The sequence below is a fragment of the Capra hircus genome, chromosome 8 (genome assembly GCF_001704415.2).
Source record: "Capra hircus breed San Clemente chromosome 8, ASM170441v1, whole genome shotgun sequence".
Classification (NCBI taxonomy): Eukaryota; Metazoa; Chordata; class Mammalia; order Artiodactyla; family Bovidae; genus Capra; species Capra hircus.
In genome coordinates, this window is record NC_030815.1 from 72,312,374 (window position 1) to 72,331,384 (window position 19,011).

The 19,011-nt window shown below is 43.6% G+C and overlaps 1 protein-coding gene across 1 annotated transcript in view; it reads left to right on the forward strand.

The window, feature by feature from the left end:
* Positions 1 to 19,011, forward strand: part of DOCK5 (dedicator of cytokinesis 5) — a 274,029-nt gene that overhangs the window by 110,813 nt on the left and 144,205 nt on the right. The window contains exon 5 of the mRNA XM_018052344.1: positions 2,214 to 2,310. Coding sequence (XP_017907833.1) covers positions 2,214 to 2,310 — 97 coding nt within the window. The remainder of the gene's footprint in view (positions 1 to 2,213; positions 2,311 to 19,011) is intronic.

A 19,011-nucleotide genomic window follows, 5' to 3' on the forward strand; every position in this document is an offset into this window, starting at 1 on the left:
AGAGAATAAAGAAAGCTTGGAGCAGAAATTCCAGGGCTGTTAGAAAGGAGTGGATCACAGAAGCATATTAGCTCACAGCCACAGAGAACATTTTCAGCCCTAAATTCCACACCGTCATTTTATAGATGTGAGATGGAGATGTGCCCAAATTCACACATAACCAGGACTCAAAACCACGTGTCCTGCACTATTGGAGAACCTCCCCTCCGTTTTTTTTAATTAAAAAAAAGCAGAAGCAAGTTTTATTTACTTATTTTAATTTTTGGTTACACTCTGGGACATGTAGAATCTTAGTTCCCTGACCAGGGATCGAACCCACACCCCTTGCTTTAAATGACAGATTCTTAACCGATAAACCACAAGGAAGTCTCTGAAAAATCTTTCTGATGGACTGTTCCTGGCAGCCTCCAGGATCACTAGCCATGGCCACACTGGAGGAAAGGCAGAGTTTGGGGCATGTTCCCAATAACTAGGGTTGCCAGGTAAAATGCAGAATGTCAAATTTTAAATTCAGGTAAAAAGTAATTTTTATTTACATTCATATGCCATGTATTTCCTGAGACATACTTAGAGTTAAAAATTAATCTATCTGAAATCCAAACCTAATGGGGCACCTTGTATTCTTATCGATGTCTGGAAATTCCACCAGTAATCCCCATTCGTTAGATTGCTTTCACTCTTTCCTTTTGCTAATGATAAAAATACCAGACGGGATTTATGTGGATGAATGTCACGTCTGCCTTGTATTAAAAGTCCTCTGTGAGTAAGTGAGGATTTGGGTATATGTATGTTTTCTGTGCAGGTAGCCAGCAGATGAGAAACAAACCAAGGACTGTTGCAAAAGAGGGCCCCACTTCCATCCCACAGCAGGTCCTGTGTGAGGTTACAAGCCCCAGGACCTTGTGCCAGGGACACCCCTCCACTTGCCCACCCTCACTGATAAAATGGCAACTTGGCAGAACCAGGGAAAGGACTCAGTTTGGGCTTCCATCCCTGGGAATTGCTGAAGCCAGCCTAGCGTGGTATAGTAAGTCCCCTACATGTGAACAAGTTGCATTCCAGGAGTGTGTTCATAAGTCCAACAGAGTTAGCCTAGGTACCCAACTAATACCATCAGCTATAGAGTACTGTACTGTCATAGGTTTATAGTACTTTTCACACAAATAATACAAAAAAGTAAACAAAAAACATTTTTACTCTTACAATACGGTACCTTGGAATGTACAGTAGTCCAGGACAATAGCTGGCATACAGCTGCTGGCATTGAGTGAACAAGTAAGAGGAGTTACTGGCTGGAGGAGGGAGAGGAGGTGGGAGGTGGTAGAGATGAAAGGTCATCAGCAATAGGCGACAGAGAGCAAACTGTGATTTCCGTCACACCTGACGTTCACGGCACAGGTTCTGGTTCCTTTCTGGAACCAGATGCACATTAGCATCTTTGAAAGTTCACGACATGGAGGTTTGTATGTAGGGGCCTTACTGTACTCGAGGTTCCTGGAAAGATCCGAAATGGGGAAACAGAGGGATTTCCCTGGCAGTGCCATGAATATTCATTGGAAGGACTGAGGCTGACGCTCCAATCCTTTGGCCACCTGATGGAAAGAGTCGACTTATTGGAAAAGACTGTAATGCTGGGAAAGATCAAGGGCAGGAGGAGAAGGGGACAACAGAGGACGAGATGGTTGAATGGCATCATTGACTTAATGGACATGGGTTTGAACAAACTCTGGGAGACAGTGAAGCACAGGGAAGCCTGGTGTGCTGCAGTCCATGGGATCACAAAGAGTCAGACGTGAATTAGTGGCTGAACAGCAACAACCATGGTTAGGATTCGTCACTTTCACTGCCAGGGCCCGGGTTCAGTCCCTGGTCCCGGAGCTAAGATCCCCCAAGCTATGGAGCGTGGCCAAAAAGAACAACAAAAAATACCAGAAAACAAACAAACAAAATGAGAAAGTAGAGGCTGGACTCCATATCCATTCCACTGTAGACACAATTCATTTTGAGAATTGTGATGTGTTAAGCTCTTTCTCTTTTCTCAGATGCTAGATGTGATAAAAATTGCCAGAGCTTCCCTAAATGGACAAGTTTTGCTTGGTTTCAAGACCAACCAGCCCCATCCCCATCTTTGAGTTCTAAGGATCATGATGTCCATCAGGAAAACCACCGACGATCCCCCCGGAGTAAAGGGATCCTGTATCTGTTCTCTTTAGGCAGAATGAGACCGTGATTCCTGGGGAGCTCCCCCTGGTGCAAGAGCTTACCTCCACGCTGCGGGAATGGGCTGTCATCTGGCGCAAGCTGTATGTGGTGAGTTATCCCCAGGCTTGGAGCTAGTGGCACTATTCTTGGGCCCTCAGCCCATCTGTTCTGCTACAAGAGGTCAACCATTCCTTAGCTCTGTATGTGGAGTGGGTGCATCTTACATGGACAGTACAATGGTTGATAACCTGCAGACTTCCATTTTCCTGGAGGAGGGCGGCTATGATACAGGTGGTGGAGGAAAGTGCCCGTAAGACATTAGGTTAGTATTTTTTCCGGTTGACACGCTGATTGTAAGGTTACGAGGATGACAACTGCAAATCCATCATCCTTTCTAAGTGCTTGGAACTATTCATCGTCACAGCAGTCCTAGTCCTATAAAGTAGATGTAATTACTGCCAGTTGATCATTGGAGGGCTTCCCTGGTGGCTCAGACAGTAAAGAATCTGCCCACAGTGCAGGAGACCTAGGTTCAATCCTTGGGTCAGGAAGATCCCCTGGAGATGTGAATGTCTCCAGTATTCTTGCCTGGAGAATTCCATGGACAGAGGAGCCTGGTGGGCTACTGTCCATGCAGTCCCCTAGAGTTGACATGACTGAGCAACTAAAAATATCAGTGGAGAAATTGCAGGACATGCTCTTAGCCTTTCCACCTAACCCAGTGAATAAGCATTTGGCACTTGTCAGTGCTCAGCTATGTTGAGGGCTTCCCTGAGGGTGGCTTTTCCTACTGTGTCCAGTGTGCCTTAGCGATGCTTAAATGTGGGTCACGTTAAACCGTGCTCTAAAGAGTCTTCTTTTTGAGGCCAACTCGTAGTACTGTTGATTACAATAATGGCTTGACGTCAGGATGCTAGCAGGCCAGGTCAGTGGGAAATGGCACAGAAACCAGCACTCACTCATAAACCATCCTCGCAAGTTGGGTGTGTGGGTTTGTAATCAAGACAAGGTAAATCTATATATTCAGTGCTCCCATTTCATTTAGTTTATGTTTTCCAATTTCTCCATCTTTTTTTTGTTGTAGTTCTTTCTCAAGCTTTTATCAAGCATAGTAGAAAAGCTTTTGCATACATATATATATTTTAGAAAATTATGAATTTTTGCCTAGCTAAAAAAGTTTGACTGTAATTTTGCTGTATTTAAAGTCAAGTAAATTTAGCACTTAACATTTATCAGGCTGGGGACATCCCTGGGGGTCCAGTGGCTAAGATTTCATGCACTCAATACAGGGGGCCTGCGTTCAACCCCTGGTCAGGGAACTAGGTCCCACAAGCTGCAACTAACAGTTTGAATGCCATAACTAAAGATTCCATATGCAAGTCAGTATATTAGAAAAAATATTTATCAGGCTAGCCCACTGCAGTCCATGGGGTCGCTAGGAGTCAGACACGACTGAGCGACTTCACTTTCACTCTTCACTTTCATGCATTGGAGAAGGAAATGGCAACCCACTCCAGTGTTCTTGCCTGGAGAATCCCAGGGACGGGGAAGCCTGGTGGGCTGCTGTCTATGGTGTCGCACAGAGTTGGACACAACTGAAGCGACTTAGCAGCAGCAGCACCTGGGGCAGCCATCTTGCAGAGACCAAGAACTCTGAGTCTCGTGGCAGCAAGGGTGCACCGGTGTCCACTTGAGGATGCTCTTTGCTCAACACTGAAATGTGCAAACGCTGTTTGCTAAAGTTTCCTCTTTCCTGTAGGCTTCATGGGTAAGCGTCACTAAGTTTTGCCTTCTGTAGGCATCTTCCAGACATCCATGGCTAAGAATTCTCAGCAGTGTATATTCCCTTATGTGTGAATGACATCAGTGAGGTAATGGACTCAGCCCAGTGCCTGGGAGGCAGTCTCTCTCTCTCTCTCTCTTTTTTTTTTTTAATGTGGCTATGCTCATCTTAGTTTTTGTTCAGTCATGTGTATATTCTACATTTTAACTTTCAAAAGCCAGTCTTACTAAGTTATTGAGAGCACCTCACTCTAGACCCTCAGTACTAAAAGCAGGAATCAAACTCATCCTAGTCTAACTCCTAAGAGTTAGTGTGAGATAATTCATCTCCCAAGGTTGTGGGTTGTATAGAATAGACATGCAGTAGAAATCACTAGCCTCTTCTATGGAAGAGCATGTGATTTTTCTCTGCCAGCACATCCTTCAAGGCCCCATTTAAGTCATTTTTTTCTTCATAATGTGTCTTCTAAACCCATCAGTCCATAATGTTTCCTTCTGGACTGTGGGAGCACTTACTGCCAAGTCGATCTGGCCCATGGGGCGTGCCGCCTTGTAATGCAAGTGATCTTTTGATCTCTTTATGTTTCACCCAGGAGAGAGCTGACGTTTAAGTCCTTAAATCACAGGCTGGGAGAGGAGAGAGATGCTGTTTTAAGCCCTTTGATCCCCATTGATCATCTTGTCTTTCTATTGAAAACAGTCTCTCGTTCCAGTTAATTGATTGGTTAGTGGAAGATATAACGAGGTTGGTGGATGGGTTAGTTCTTTAATGGATTCTTTCTGGAAAGTGGTGAGTGGTGATACAGGTTAGCTGGTAAGTACTAGGAAATGAGATTTTTATAGCTGTAATATACAGCATGGGATGAACTAGACATTTCTGCTTGCTGAAAGACAACTTTCATGCTTTAGGTCATTGTCTGTGTCTAGTCCATGTCCACAGGTAATTGTGCTGAGTCTGCTGTTGACCAGAAATGAGAAGTAAGTGAGGCAGAGAGGAAGATACATGGTTCATGTATTTGGGCTTCCATATCTCTTAAGCTCTGGCTGAGGAACTTCCTCTGTGGAAATTCCACTATTTAATAGCAGAATTGGGGTTCTAAGTTAAAAGAAATCCACCCCCTCTTGGAGACCAGCATGTTTCCCATCTTCATTTGACTCTCATAAGATAATTATTTTGTTATTTGTGAATATTTTTTGATGATTTAAGCTGCAGTTGCTTGACTAAAAGGCATCCAGTTTGGGAATCTTCATCAGTTGATAAGGCTGAGAATTTGCTCCTGCTTTTGGTAACAAAGCTCACGCATTCAGAGATGATCCCTGTCATTATGGAAATCTTGGCCTTCTCCATTTTTTCCCCTGTCCCTTCCTAAAGCATTGACAGTTCACTTCAGGCAGAATTTCTGAAATGCTTTCTCAAAAATTTGGGAGTTTGAGATAGACGTGTACACACTGTTCTTTTAAACATGGATAACCAACACCTACTGTCTAGCACAGGGAACTCTGCTCCATGTTAGGTGGCAGCCTGGATGGGAGGGGAGTTTGGGGGAGAATGGATACATGTTGTTAATGGTCTATATCCCAATATAAAATAAAAATTTTTTGAAAGTCTTTTATGTCAAAGTAGGAAGACTCAAATAGCAAGCCTTCACTGGGAAAAAAGGAAAAGGAGCCCAAATTTATAGCTTTCAGTCCACTCCCCCAACACACTCTGAGACAAGCAAGTGTGCTCACATCCACTTGTGCATGTGCATATACACCCCCCTACACTTTTATCGGTGTGTGTTTTCTGGTTCTGGGTCAGTTCCTTCAGTCTGTGTAAAGATAAATACAGATTTTACTAAAACGCATCAGGACTCCTGTCTCTCATGCATTTTCTCCCAGTGATTATGAAACTAGGCATTCTCTCTGGTGTCTTTAAGAACATCTTAGAACGTCTGCATTTCTCTGTAACACATGTCTTAGTTCTTTTCTTTTCAGCCTCAGTTCATGAGAAAATTAGGAGGTAGATATAGTCTCTTAAGTGAGAGGAAAATGCAATCTAATAACCAGATTAAGGCCAGCCATGTAATTATTCTAGAAAGGAAAGATGTTTGTATAATTCTGGTTTCTTCTTAGCATTCAGACTGTAAGCTTATGAAATTACCATATGTTTTAGTGTGGGGGGATGGCCGTGCTAGGGAAAGGGGAACCCATTCATCCAGGCAAGAAAGAAGTGGTAATTCCCACTCTTTCCCTCTTTTCTCTTTGCTGTATTAATATTATTTATTGATTTTTCTTTAAATTATCTTCCTTGTGTGCTTTGGTGAAGAAGGAAGCTGTAGGGGACAGATGGGGATTAGAAATTAGGAGGCCTGCTTTCTCATCCTGGCTCTGCTATAACTGACCCTGGTTTTAGAGCTTGAAGTCTCCATGTGTCTGCTGAATTTGAGGCCCTCTGTAAAAATGGTGTAAAATGTGCCTTGCTGACTCCATAGAGTCATAAGGGTATAAAAAGCTGGTGGCTGTGAAATATTGTGAGGACATACCATCAAGGACCCTGCAAACGTGAGCATGACCATTTTTATTAAGTTTTTTTTTTTTTTTTTTTTTTTTTTTTACTGTGGACCATTTTTAAAGCTTTTATTTTATTGAATTTGTCACAATATTGTTTCTGTGGTTTATGTTTTGATTTTTTGGCTGCCAGTCATGTGGGATCTTAGCTCCTCGACCAGGGATCGAACGCACACCCCCTGCATTGGAAGGCCAAGTGTCAACCTCTGGACCACCAGGGAAGTTCCAAACATGAGCTTATTGATGTTCTAGCTGGAAGTAGTTGCCATCCTGGGTGTCCTCCCGTGGCACAACCTGGCTTGGCATTCCTTTGACCTGACTTGGAGACCCTGAAGCTCCTTTCTGTGCCCCACCTCCTCGCCCAAACGAAGGCCACTTCCTTTGGCTTGTGTTGTCCTCTTAGGTGGTGTGGCCTTGAGCTCTCAGTAACCAGGCTACGTGTCTCTCCCCATAGAACTGTGTGCCTCCTTAGCTTAGGTTCCAGCCCCGAGGCAGAGGTCTTTCCAGAAAGGAAAGGGGGAGCAAGCCAGTGCACCATGCACATTTGCTGCAGTTTCTGGTGAGCTTTGCCTGCACTGCTGATCCTCGGGGGGGGCGGTGTGCTGGGTGTGTTTTCAGCGCCTGAACAGGGAAGGAGGGAGCATGGTGAAGGAGGAAGTTGTTGCCCGGTAAAATGGCGACACTGGGGCAGACAGAGGGCCGTTTCTTAAATTTGACTTGCTGGGAATTCCCTGGTGGTCCAGTGGGTAGGACTCTACGCTTTCACTGTTGCAGGCCTGGGTTCAGTCCCTGGTCAGAGAATTATGATCCCATAAGCTGTATGACATGGCCAGGAAAAAAAAAAGTTCTGACTTGCTCCCTTTGTTTGGTTGCTAAGTCATGTCTGACTCTCAATGCAGCTCCATGGACTGTAGCCCACCAGGCTCTTCTGTCCATGGGATTTCCCAGCAAGAATACTGGAGCAGGTTGCCATTTCCTGCTCCCTTACTTGGTATATATACTTTCATTATATTCAGAAAAAATAACAAACCTGATAATGCAAACAAATGCAAACAAAAAGAACAGATTCTGAGAGCAGAGATTTTGATTCATGGTGTTCCACTGGTGGATTTTACAAACGAGGGCAAGTCCTTTGACCTCCTAAGTTTTCTTTTCTTCGGCCTCAGTGGTAGTTATATATTATACGTGCGTTGCAGATTGGCTGTAGAATTCAAAAGGAAAAATCTGTGTGGAACTCCTGGGACAGTGCCTGCATCTTGTGGGCAAGATGTCACAGCCCCTGACTGACTCCCCCTTTAGAACACTGCTTCATGAAAGAGTTGATTCGTGATGAAAGGATCCACGTGGAATTTTGCCCTGAAGTAGTATAAGGGTGTGTCTGCCACCTACCCCATGGGTTCCCTTCCAGCCACAGGGTTACTCAGCTACATCAGGTGAATAGTATTTCATCTTTTATTTTCTGTGGCCTCTCAGGATCTTTCAGGTTTTCTCTAGCCGAGGAAAGTAGATCCAGTGAGCTGAACTTTGGTTTCTTTTCCTTCTTCCGTGCTCCGTATGAGTTCGCCCAGATAGAAGGGTGGACTCCTGTGCGTTGAAAAACTTTTACATGACAGATGGATATAATATCTTAAGTTTACTTTTCTAGTGACAACCCAGTTACACTTTCTGAATATGCACAAATCTCTATCCCACCTTCCAAATGTCCTATTTTCTCAACTTAAAATCAGGTCTTGAAAACTGACAAGTTAGATTGTATTTTTTAACGAGTGTTATTTACTTATTTAATTTTTGGCCACACTCTGCAGCATGTGGGATCCTAGTTCCCTGATTAGGGATCAAACCGGAGTCCCCCATTCCCCCTGCACTAGAACGCAAAGTCCCAACCACTAGACGGCCAAGGAATTCTCTTGAGTATATTTGTGTGGGTGTCGGGGTCAAACTTTTTTTCAGACAGACTGTCCCAGGAATTGTGAGATGTTTGGTCATCATAAACACATCTCTCACCTCACCCTGAGATTAAGTACTGTTTCCCACCTTCCGATTGGAGAAATGGTTTGGTGAGGTTTGATCAGCCAAATTGTTTTGTTCATACAAGTTGAGACTGAACCTGATCCGATTCTCTTATGGGAAAGAGATCATAAAAGAGCCTGGCGGTGGAACGTGGTTAATATGTCTTATTGAATCAAAGGAACTTAATTGCTAAAATGTACTCTGTTGATACGGGCTTTCCTGGTGGCTTAGTGGTAGAGAATCTGCCTGCCAATGCAAGAGACATGGGTTCGATCTCTGGTCCAGGAAGATTCCCAGGAAATGGAAATGACAACCCACCCCAGTATTCTTGCTTAGGAAATCCCATGAACAAAGGAGCCTAGCAGGCTACAGTCCATGGGGCCACAAAGAGTCGGACACAACTTAGCAACTAAACAACAGCTTCATTGATGAGACTTCTCTGGTCTAGTGGTTAAGACTCTGAATTCACTTCTGGGAACAGGGGTTCATCCCTAGTCAGGGAATTAAGATCCTGCATGTTGCATGGCACAGCCAATAAAAATATTAAAATAAAAATTTAATAAAATGTTCTTTGTTAAAAGTATTGGTCTCCTCTCATTGAAAATTTGCCAGCCAAATAGAACCTAGGGCCAGCATCTGCTGGATCATCAAAAAAGCAAAAGATTTCCAGAAGAACATCTACTTTTGCTTTATTGACTACGCCAAAGCCTTTGACTGTGTGGATCACAACAAACTATGGAAAATTCTGAAAGTGATGGGAATCCCAGACCACCTTATCTGCCTCCTGAGAAATCTGTATGCAGATCAAGAAGCAACAGTTAGAAATGGACATGGAACAAAAGACTGGTTCCAAATCGGGAAAGGAGTACGTCAAGGCTGTTTATTGTCACCCTGCTTATTTAACTTATATGCAGAGTGCATCATGAGAAATGCTGGACTGGGTGAAGCACAAGCTGAAATCAAGATTGCTGGGAGAAATATCAATAACCTCAGATATGCAGATGACACCACCCTTATGGCAGAAAGCGAAGAAGAACTAGAGAGTCTCTTGATGAAAGTGAAACAGCAGAGTGAAAAAGTTAGATTAAAACTTAAAAACATTTAGAAAACTAAGATCTGGTTCCATTACTTCATGGCCATAGATGGGGAAACAGTGACAGACTATTTTTTGGGGCTCCAAAATCACTGTAGATGGTGATTGCAGCCATGAAATTAAGAGAGGCTTGCTCCTTGGAAGAAGAGTTACGACCAACCTAGACAGCATATTAAAAAACAGAGATATTACTTTGCCAACAAAGGTCCATCTAGTCAAAGCTATGGTTTTTCCAGTAGTCATGTATGGATGTGAGAGTTGGACTATAAAGAAAGCTAAGCACCAAAGAATTGATGCTTTTGAACTGTAGTGTTGGAGAAGACTCTTGTCAGTCCCTTGGACTGCAAGGAGATCCAACCGGCCTGTCCTAAAAGATATCAGTGCTGAATATTCATCAGAAGGACTGATGCTGAAGCTGAAACTCCAGTACTTTGGCCACCTAATGTGAAGAACTGACTCCTTGGAAAAGACCCTGATTCTGGGAAAGATTGAAGGCGAGAGGAGAAGGGGATGACAGAGGATGAGATGGTCGGATGGCATTACCGACTTGATGGGCGTGAGTTTGAGCAAGCTCCGGGAGTTGGTGATGGACACGGAAGCCTGGCGTTCTGCAGCCCATGGTGTCACAAACAGCTGGACATGACTGAGTGACTGAACGGAACCAGACCCACTCCCATAATATACATTTTAAGATATCAGGATGAGTCAGAAGGTTTTCAGGAAGGAGAAACTGTTCTCAAGCAGGATACATTGTTGTTATATAGTCCCTATTACAGAGTTTAAACTGATTTGTTTGTTTTCTAATCATCAGTTCTGGGTTTATAGAAAAAAAGGAATGTAGAGGGAAAAAAAGGGGGTTGTCCTTTCTTCCTCCTTGAGAACCCCAGTCCCCTTTCTTCTACTCGGAGATCCTGGACTTCTTATCAATCTGCCTAGGAATTGACTCTGTCTCTCCCCCCTTTTCTTTCAGTAGAATTATGATGCCAAGGGAAATGGGCATCATTTTCATTCCTTAACTGCTTCTTGGTTCCTAAATTGTTGAGGCAGCATATTCTCCTGACCCTCATATTGAGGGTCTCTGATCCAGTGGCAAGTAATAGTTGGAGGAGGTTGTGGCACTCGTAGGAGCCTGGACAACCGTTTGTAACTTAAGAGCTTTCAAACGGTTAGAAACAAATCCAGTTACACAGTTTGAGATACAGGGAGCAAACAGTAGAAAGAGAACAATTATAATTATTACAATTAAGATAGTTTTCCACTGTGGGGAGCTAGTTAATGTTTCCCAAAGTGAGGTGACTGAGGCTTTGGGAGAATCCATAAACCCGAATCATCTTATTCATGTGTTTAGTAACATTAGTACTCGTATCTGTTATATATGTACAGCATTGGGTGTGAATAATGGCACAAGTCCCTCCTTATGCAGCCGTTAGAATATCTAAGGCCAATCTGTTTTGTAAAACCACCTTTTTAATTTGTATTTGTTCAGCATTAAGAGCTGAAAGTTAGAGCATCAACTTGTAGTATAACATCTCATCTGTAGTTCCCAGAGAGGAAATGAATACTGTAGCCAGATGATCATACCAGTGAAATATAGATTTTGCCCAAGGAGTTTTAAGGTGCGGCAGATTAATAGGTTTCTCTGGAAGCTCTGAAAATAAGAAGCTATGAATAAAAGTTAGACCTGGGGTGCATCTTCCTATCCAGCCAGGGGGAAGCCACACCCATAGATATGAGCCACATATCCAGTAGGCCCCGTTTGGAGCAAACCAGTGTGACTAAGGGATCCAGTCCCAATCAGTTCCTGGCCAGGCAAGAGGAGGACCTAAACTGGGTTTGGAAAACACAGGAGTGATTGCACTGTATATTTCTTGAGGCAAATATCCCAGTTGTTTCCAATCATTGTAATTAAGTTGGCTAACTTCTTGGGATGGCTCTATTTGTTCCCAGCATATAGGAGCATTAGATAGTACGTGTCCCTTTTCAGGAGTTAGCCATGTGACCTCGTCCCATATTTGATAAACATCAGGTAGAAAACCACCATATCTAGACCAATATACTTTCTTATATGCAGCAAAATAGTCATTAAACCAAGTTAAAACATAATCAAAATAAAAGTTACATTATGTCCATAGTTGCATCAGTCTGTCTTAGGATTGTTAGATGTCCTCAGATCAAGAAGAGGAGTCGCATATGATTGTTGTTGGTGAAGGTATTCTCAGAGTTGAAGAAAGCCCCTTCCTTGAAGTGGAGAAACTCACCTTGGGAAGTCTTCAGTTGATCAGGAGGAGAGTGCTCCGCAGACACAGCAATTAGACTGATTGTGGAAGGCAGCATAGGAATGAGCCCAGGACAGGAAGGCATTGTCCTGAGGGTCAAACGGCAGACGTCAGGACTCTAGGAGTCAGCAGAAGCAAGCCCACCTAGATTCTCAGGCCTATTTTGGTTCCTGGCTCAACAGCGGCTTGTTTGATAAAAAGGCTGAGTCAGGTGTTAACCTCCCAGTAATGTCTTTTGAAAAGCTGAAAGCTGAGTCACACAGTTAATTTTAAGGCTTCAGGATCTATGACAATGTCTGTGCAGGGAAACAGTCTGTCATAGAGACAGTCCCTTCTTCTTAGGAGCAGTTTGAGCGCTCATTGAAGCTACAGGTAAAACTTTAAAACCAACACTCTTGTGTTTCCTGAGTTAACTTATGCAGGTGTCTCTTAATAATGTCATTAGCTTTTTTCTGCCTTTCCTGATGATTGGGGTCTCCAGTAACAGTGTAAGTTATATTCTATTCCTAGAGCTTTTGACACCCCTTGAGTTCCAGCAGCTTTAAAGCTGGAGCATTGTTGCTCTGAACTTTAGAGATTAAGATCCCACTTACATCATGAGAAGTCAGTACATTAAAATTTTGCCCATTAATAAACTTATGAGCTTTAGGTATTAGCAAAACAATAGTAACAATTACCCTTAAGCAATGTGGCCATAGCCTTTATTTTCAGTAACAAAGAAACGAAACTATGAGCCTGTGGGCAAGCTCAAAGTTGGAGCCTACAAGAGAGCAATTTGAAGAGCCTTAAAGCCTCAAGAGTAACTAGAGACCAAACCAGTTTGTTGGTTTGGGCCTGCTGAGTCTCAGTTGTAAGTTTATATAAAGGCCAGGCAAATTCCCCATAACATGGGATCCAAATGTGGCAGTAGCCTGTAATGTCCAAGAATTGTTTCAGTTGTCTTGAAGTCACAGGTAGAGGATTATCTAACATAGGTTTAACTCTAGAAAACATCCTTCAAATCAATGATTGAAAAATATTTGGCTTGTCCAGACAGCCCCATTACGGTAGTGGATCAGGAGGAAAGCAGACCAGGGGCTTTAGTGAGCAGAAAGTTGCCCCAGTGTCCAAAAGAAAATCGACTTGTTGTAGGAAGAGGGACCCCTTCCAGGGCCCGAAACTGGGCTCTTGTCTAACACTTGGAAATAAATTGTCTGAGGAGACACATGTGCTGACAAAGCAAGAGATTTTATTGGGAAAGGGCATCCGGGAGGAGAGCAGTAGGGTAAGGGAACCCAGGAGAACTGCTCTGCCACGTGCTCACAGTGTCCGGTTTTATGGTGATGGGATTAGTTTCCAGGTGGTCTTTGACCAATCATTATAATTCAGAGTCTTTCCTGGTGGTGCACGCATTGCTCAGCCAAGATGGATGCTAACGAGAGGGATTCTGGGAAGTGGACGGACACGCGGTGTCTCCTTTAGACCTTTCCCGAACTCTTCCTGTTGGTGGTGGCTTATTAGTTCCGTATTCCTTATCAGGATCTCCTGTCATAAAACAGCTCATGCAGATGGTTACTATGGTACCTGGCCACAGTGGGCGGTTTCAATCAGTGTGCTTCCCCTAACGTGGACGGAGGAGCCTGGTGGGCTACAGTCCATGGGGTTGCAAAGAGTTGGACACAACTGAGCGACTTCACTTTCACTTTCTTTTCCCCTAACAGACTGCTTGGCCCTGCACAGATATGATACCCGGCGTACCTCAGGTGTTACTAGGATAGGAGCTTGTGTGGGGACTCCTGGACACCTTCAGTCCCGATTGTCTTGAGAGTCTGACCCATGGGGCCTACACCTAGGAGGGAGTCTCTTCTCCGGGATGGTCCTTTGCAGACAGGACATGGAGCCAGGGGTGGCTTAGATGCCTGAGGGCAATCTCCCTCTTTCCACAGTAATAACAAGTCCGTCCCTTTTCACCTGGGTCCCTCTGGGCATTTTTCTCAGGCTGTTTCAGAGCAGGTCTTAACAGCCTTTGTTGGGGCTTCAGTCTTTTGCCTGGTTCTTTTTTGCCTCTTATTTTCCTCCTTATATTCTCTACCATAATATACCATCTGAGCTAGCTGTAACAGTTTTCCTAAAGACTGATTTGGTCCAACGGCTGTTTTTGTAACTTACAGCAGATATCTGGAGCTCACTGAGGGAGAAATCTACCTTTTAAGATCATTACTCCTCTGCACTTTCAAGATTGACATCAGTAAACTTGTGGAGAGCCTCCTGTATTCTATACTAGGAGTTGATCAGGAATTTCCTTCTCTCCCTGTTCTATGTCAGCCAACTGAGCATAAAGTCTTGGCATGTGCTTACTAAAGTCTTACAAGAATACATCTGGCAAAGTGGCTCTATTATGGGAACTGTTTGGCTCTCGGTAGGAAGGAGGGCTATTTAATGTTCTTCTTTCCCCTTGTCTCATGTTCAAGCCATTCATCTCCAAAAGTAGTAGCTTCTCCCAAAACTCACGCTCTCAAGTCATGAGTCAGCATCTGTCCCAAGACGTGCATTACATCTCACCAAGTAATGTCATAAAGTAAAGTTAGTCCCATAAAGGCTTCTCTATACTTTTCAGTTCAGTTCAGTTGCTCAGTTGTGTCTGACTCTTTGCAACATCATGGACTGCAGCATGCCAGGCCTCCCTGTCCATCACCAACTCCCGGAGTTTACGCAAACTCATGTCCATTGAGTCATTGATACCATCCAACCATCTCATCCTTTGTCATCCCCTTCTCCTCCGACCTTCAGTCTTTCCCAGTATCAGGGTCTTTTCAGATGAGTCACTTCTTCGCATCAGGTGGCCAAAGTATTGGAGTCTCAGCTTCAACATCAGTCCTTCCAATGAATATTCAGGACTGATTTCCTTTAGGATGAACTGGTTGGATCCTCCTTGTAGTCCAAGGGACTCTCAAAAGTCTTCTCCAACACCACAGTTCAAAAGCATAAATTCTTTGGTGCTCAGCTTACTTTATGGTCCAACTCTCACATCCATACATGACTATTGGAAAAACCATAGCCTTGACTAGACGGAGCTATGTTGGCAAAGTAATGCCTCCGCTGGTCCACTGAGAGCTAGCGCTACCAAAGGAGGAAGCCCACCGCATCTCCAGTCTGAGAGCTGGCGCTACTAAAGGAGGAAGCCCACCGCATCTCCAGTCTGAGTAGATCCTGCAGTTCCCAGTCTGTGTCCTCATAAGCCTCACGGTCACCAGCAGTGCTTCTACCCATACAGATAGGAGGCACAACCGTGACAAAGACTCACTTTCAGGTCGCTGGCCCCTGAGGCAGGCAGCCAAGCTAGTAACCTCTAGCCTGATAGTCATTCCTGGAGCTAGAGTTCCACCTCTCTCCATACGGGCTCCTAGGAACTTTCTAGCAAGGCTTGCCTAGTCTACCAAGCCTTGCCTAGTCTACCAAGCCTTGCCTAGTCTAACAAGGCTAAGCACTTCCATACATGGGGTTTCTAAGTAAAAGTACACAATAACAGCATGGGTCACAAGTCCCTTGAAAGTCTATGATCCAACAGATTAAGTTAGTAGTTCTAATTCCCCACGCGATTATGAAGTGGTCAAAGAGACCAGGAAAAGCTCACCGAGAAAGGAAAGTTCAGTCCACATGCTTTGCCCGTTTCTGACTGCTCCCCTCAAAGGGATATTGGGTGTCTCTTGGCATTGGCAGGTCGGTTAAAACCCCGATAAGGCTCCCCCTTTTGGCGCTGCCTTCAGTCATTATGAGGCACTGGGAAACCGAAGAGCAGGGCTCAATGCTCCCTTCACACAGGGCGTGTCATTCATTCACACAAGCACACGGTAGAGTTAGTAAAGTAAATCAGAAAACATGTGTACTGAGAAAGCTGAGAGGCTAGAGCTCTGAGTGTTCTTCCTTTGTCCTGAAGATCCCAGACAAGCCCCCAGGATGATAGCTTACTATGAATGATGTCGGATTTGTGATCTCCAAAGGAAAAGATCTAGCTTCGGAACCAGGGGCCAGGCTTGATCACTTAAGAGCTTTTGTGTAGCAGAGTTTTTTTAAAGTAGGAAAAGGGACAGAGAAAGCGTGTGACATAGACATCAGAAGAGGAACAGAGAGTGCCCCCCTCGCTGGTGTTAGCAAGCGAGTTATATACTTTTTAATTAATTATTACAATAAATCAAAAGAATGTCTCAAGTTTGTGAAAATTTTACCAGACCCACTCCCACAATTTACATTTTGAGATAACAGGATTAAAACTTAACAATAGAAATATCCTACCAGACCCATTCCCATAATATACATTTTAAGATATCAGGATTAGTCAGAAGGTTTTCAGGAAGGAGAAACTGTCCTCAAGCAGGATACATTGTTGTTGTATAATCCCTAGTTCAGTTCGGTCGCTCAGTCATGTCCGACTCTTTGCTACCCCATGAATCACAGCACGCCAGGCCTCCTTGTCCATCACCAACTCCCAGAGTTCACTCAAACTCACGTCCATTGAGTCGGTGATGCCATCCAGCCATCTCATCCTCTGTTGTCCCCTTCTCCTCCTTCCCGCAGTCCCTCCCAGCATTAGAGTCTTTTCCAGTAAGTCAACTTTTCGCATGAGATGGCCAAATATTGGAGTTTCAGCTTTAGCATCAGTCCTTCCAGTGAACACCCAGGACTGATCTCCTTTAAGATGGACTGGTTGGATCTCCTTGCAGTCCAAGGGACTCTCAAGAGTCTTCTCCAACACCACAGTTCAAAAGCATTAACTTTTCAGCGCTCAGCTTTCTTTATAGTCCAACTCTCACATCCATACATGACCACTGGATAAACCATAGCCTTGACTAGATGGACCTTTGTTGGCAAAGTAATATCTCTGCTGTTTAATATGCTGTCTAGGTTGGTCATAACTTTCCTTCCAAGGAGTAAGTGTCTTTTAATTTCATGGCTGCAGTCACCATCTGCAGTGATTTTGGAGCCCCCCCCCCAAAAAAATAAAGTCAGCTACTGTTTCCACTGTTTGTCCATCTATTTCCCATTAAGTGATAGGACCAGATGCCATAATCTTAGTTTTCTGAATGTTGAGCTTTAAGCCAACTCTTTCACTCTCCTCTTTCACTTTCATCAAGAACTTTTTAGTTCCTCTTCACTTTCTGCCATAAGGGTCGGTGTCATCTGCATATCTGAGGTTATTGATATTTCTCCCAGCAATCTTGATTCCAGCTTGTGCTTCTTCCAGCCCAGCGTTTCTCGTGATGTACTCTGCATATAAGTTAAATGAGCAGAGTGACAATATACAGCCTTGACGTATTCCTTTTCCTATTTGAAACCAGTCTTCCATGTCCAGTTTTAACTGTTGCTTCTTGACCTGCATATAGGTTTCTCAAGAGGCAGGTCAGGTGGTCTGGTATTCCCATCTCTTTCAGGATTTTCCACAGTTTGTTGTGATCCACACAGTCAAAGGCTTTGGCATAGTCAATAAAGCAGAAATAGATGTTTTTCTGGAACTCTCTTGCTTTTTCCATGATCCAGCAGATGTTGGCAATTTGATCTCTGGTTCCTCTGCCTTTTCTAAGACCAGGTTGAATGTCTGGAAGTTCATGGTTCATGTATTGCTGAAGCCTGGCTTGGAGAATTTTGAGTATTACTTTACTAGCATGTGAGATGAGTGCAATTGTGTGGTAGCTTGAGCATTCTTTGACATTGCCTTTCTTTGGGATTGGAATGAAAATTGACCTTTTCCAGTCCTGTGGCCACTGCTGAGTTTTCCAAATTTGCTGGTATATTGAGTGCAGCACTTTCACAGCATCATCTTTCAGGATTTGTAATAGCTCAACTGGAATTCCATCACCTCCACTAGCTTTGTTCGTAGTGATGCTTTTTCTAAGGTTTACTTGACTTCACATTCCAGGATGTCTGGCTCTAGGTGAGTGATCATACCATCGTGATTATCTGGGTCAGGAAGCTCTTTTTTGTACAGTTCTTCTGTGTATTTTTGCCACGTCTTAATATCTTCTGCTTCTGTTAGGTCCATACCATTTCTGTCCTTTATTGAGACCATCTTTGCATGAAATGTTCCCTTGGTATCTCTAGTTTTCTTGAAGAGGTCTCTAGTCTTTCCCATTTTGTTATTTGCCTCTATTTCTCTGCATTGATCGCGGAGGAAGGCTTTCTTATCTCTTCTTGCTATTCTTTGGAACTCTGCATTCAGATGCTTATATCTTTCCTTTTCTCCTTTGCTTTTCGCTTCTCTTCTTTTTACAGCTATTTGTAAGGCCTCCCCAGACAGCCATTTTGCCTTTTTGCGTTTCTTTTCCATGAGAATGATCCTAATCCCTTTCTCCTGTACAATGTCATGAACCTCCATCCATAGTTCTTCTGGCACTCTGTCTATCAGATCTAGTCCCTTAAATCTATTTCTCACTTCCACTGTATAATCATAAGGGATTTGATTTAGGTTATCCCTGAATGGTCTATTGGTTTTCCCTACTTTCTTCAATTTAAGTTTGAATTTGGCAATAAGGAGTTCATGATCTGAACCACAGTCAGCTCCCGGTCTTGTTTTTGCTGACTGTAGAGAGTTTAAACTGAGTTGTTTGTTGTGTAATCATCAATTCTGGGTTTAAAGAAAAAAAAAGTTTTGTGTGACTAAGGAATATAGAGGAAAAAAAAAGCCTTTGTCTTTTCCTCTTCCTTGAAAATTCCAGACCCCTATCTCCTCCTTGAGAACCCCAAACCCTTTCTCCTCAGAACCCTGAACTTCGTATCAGTCTGCCTAGGAATTGACTTTCTCAGTACTTAAGCTGGCCTCATGATTGAAACTGACATCTGATCACTTAGTCCCAAAGGACAGAAAATTCCTATAGAAACCTTTGTCCTGGTGTCAGAGTTCTGTATCTGTGGGTCACAAGCCCTGTTTCAGTGTGTGGCTCTCATGAGAGGCAAGAGGAGGTGGGATGATGGCCAGAACAGGGTAGAGGGGGTGCTTTGGGTGTTTTTCCAGTTTTGTTTCCCTCTGGCTTTGGTACCTGGCTTTTAGAATTTCTTGCATTGCTTCCAGAGGCAAAAACTGCCTTTTACTGGAATCTTTCCTTTAAAACCTGAGCTTTAAAAACC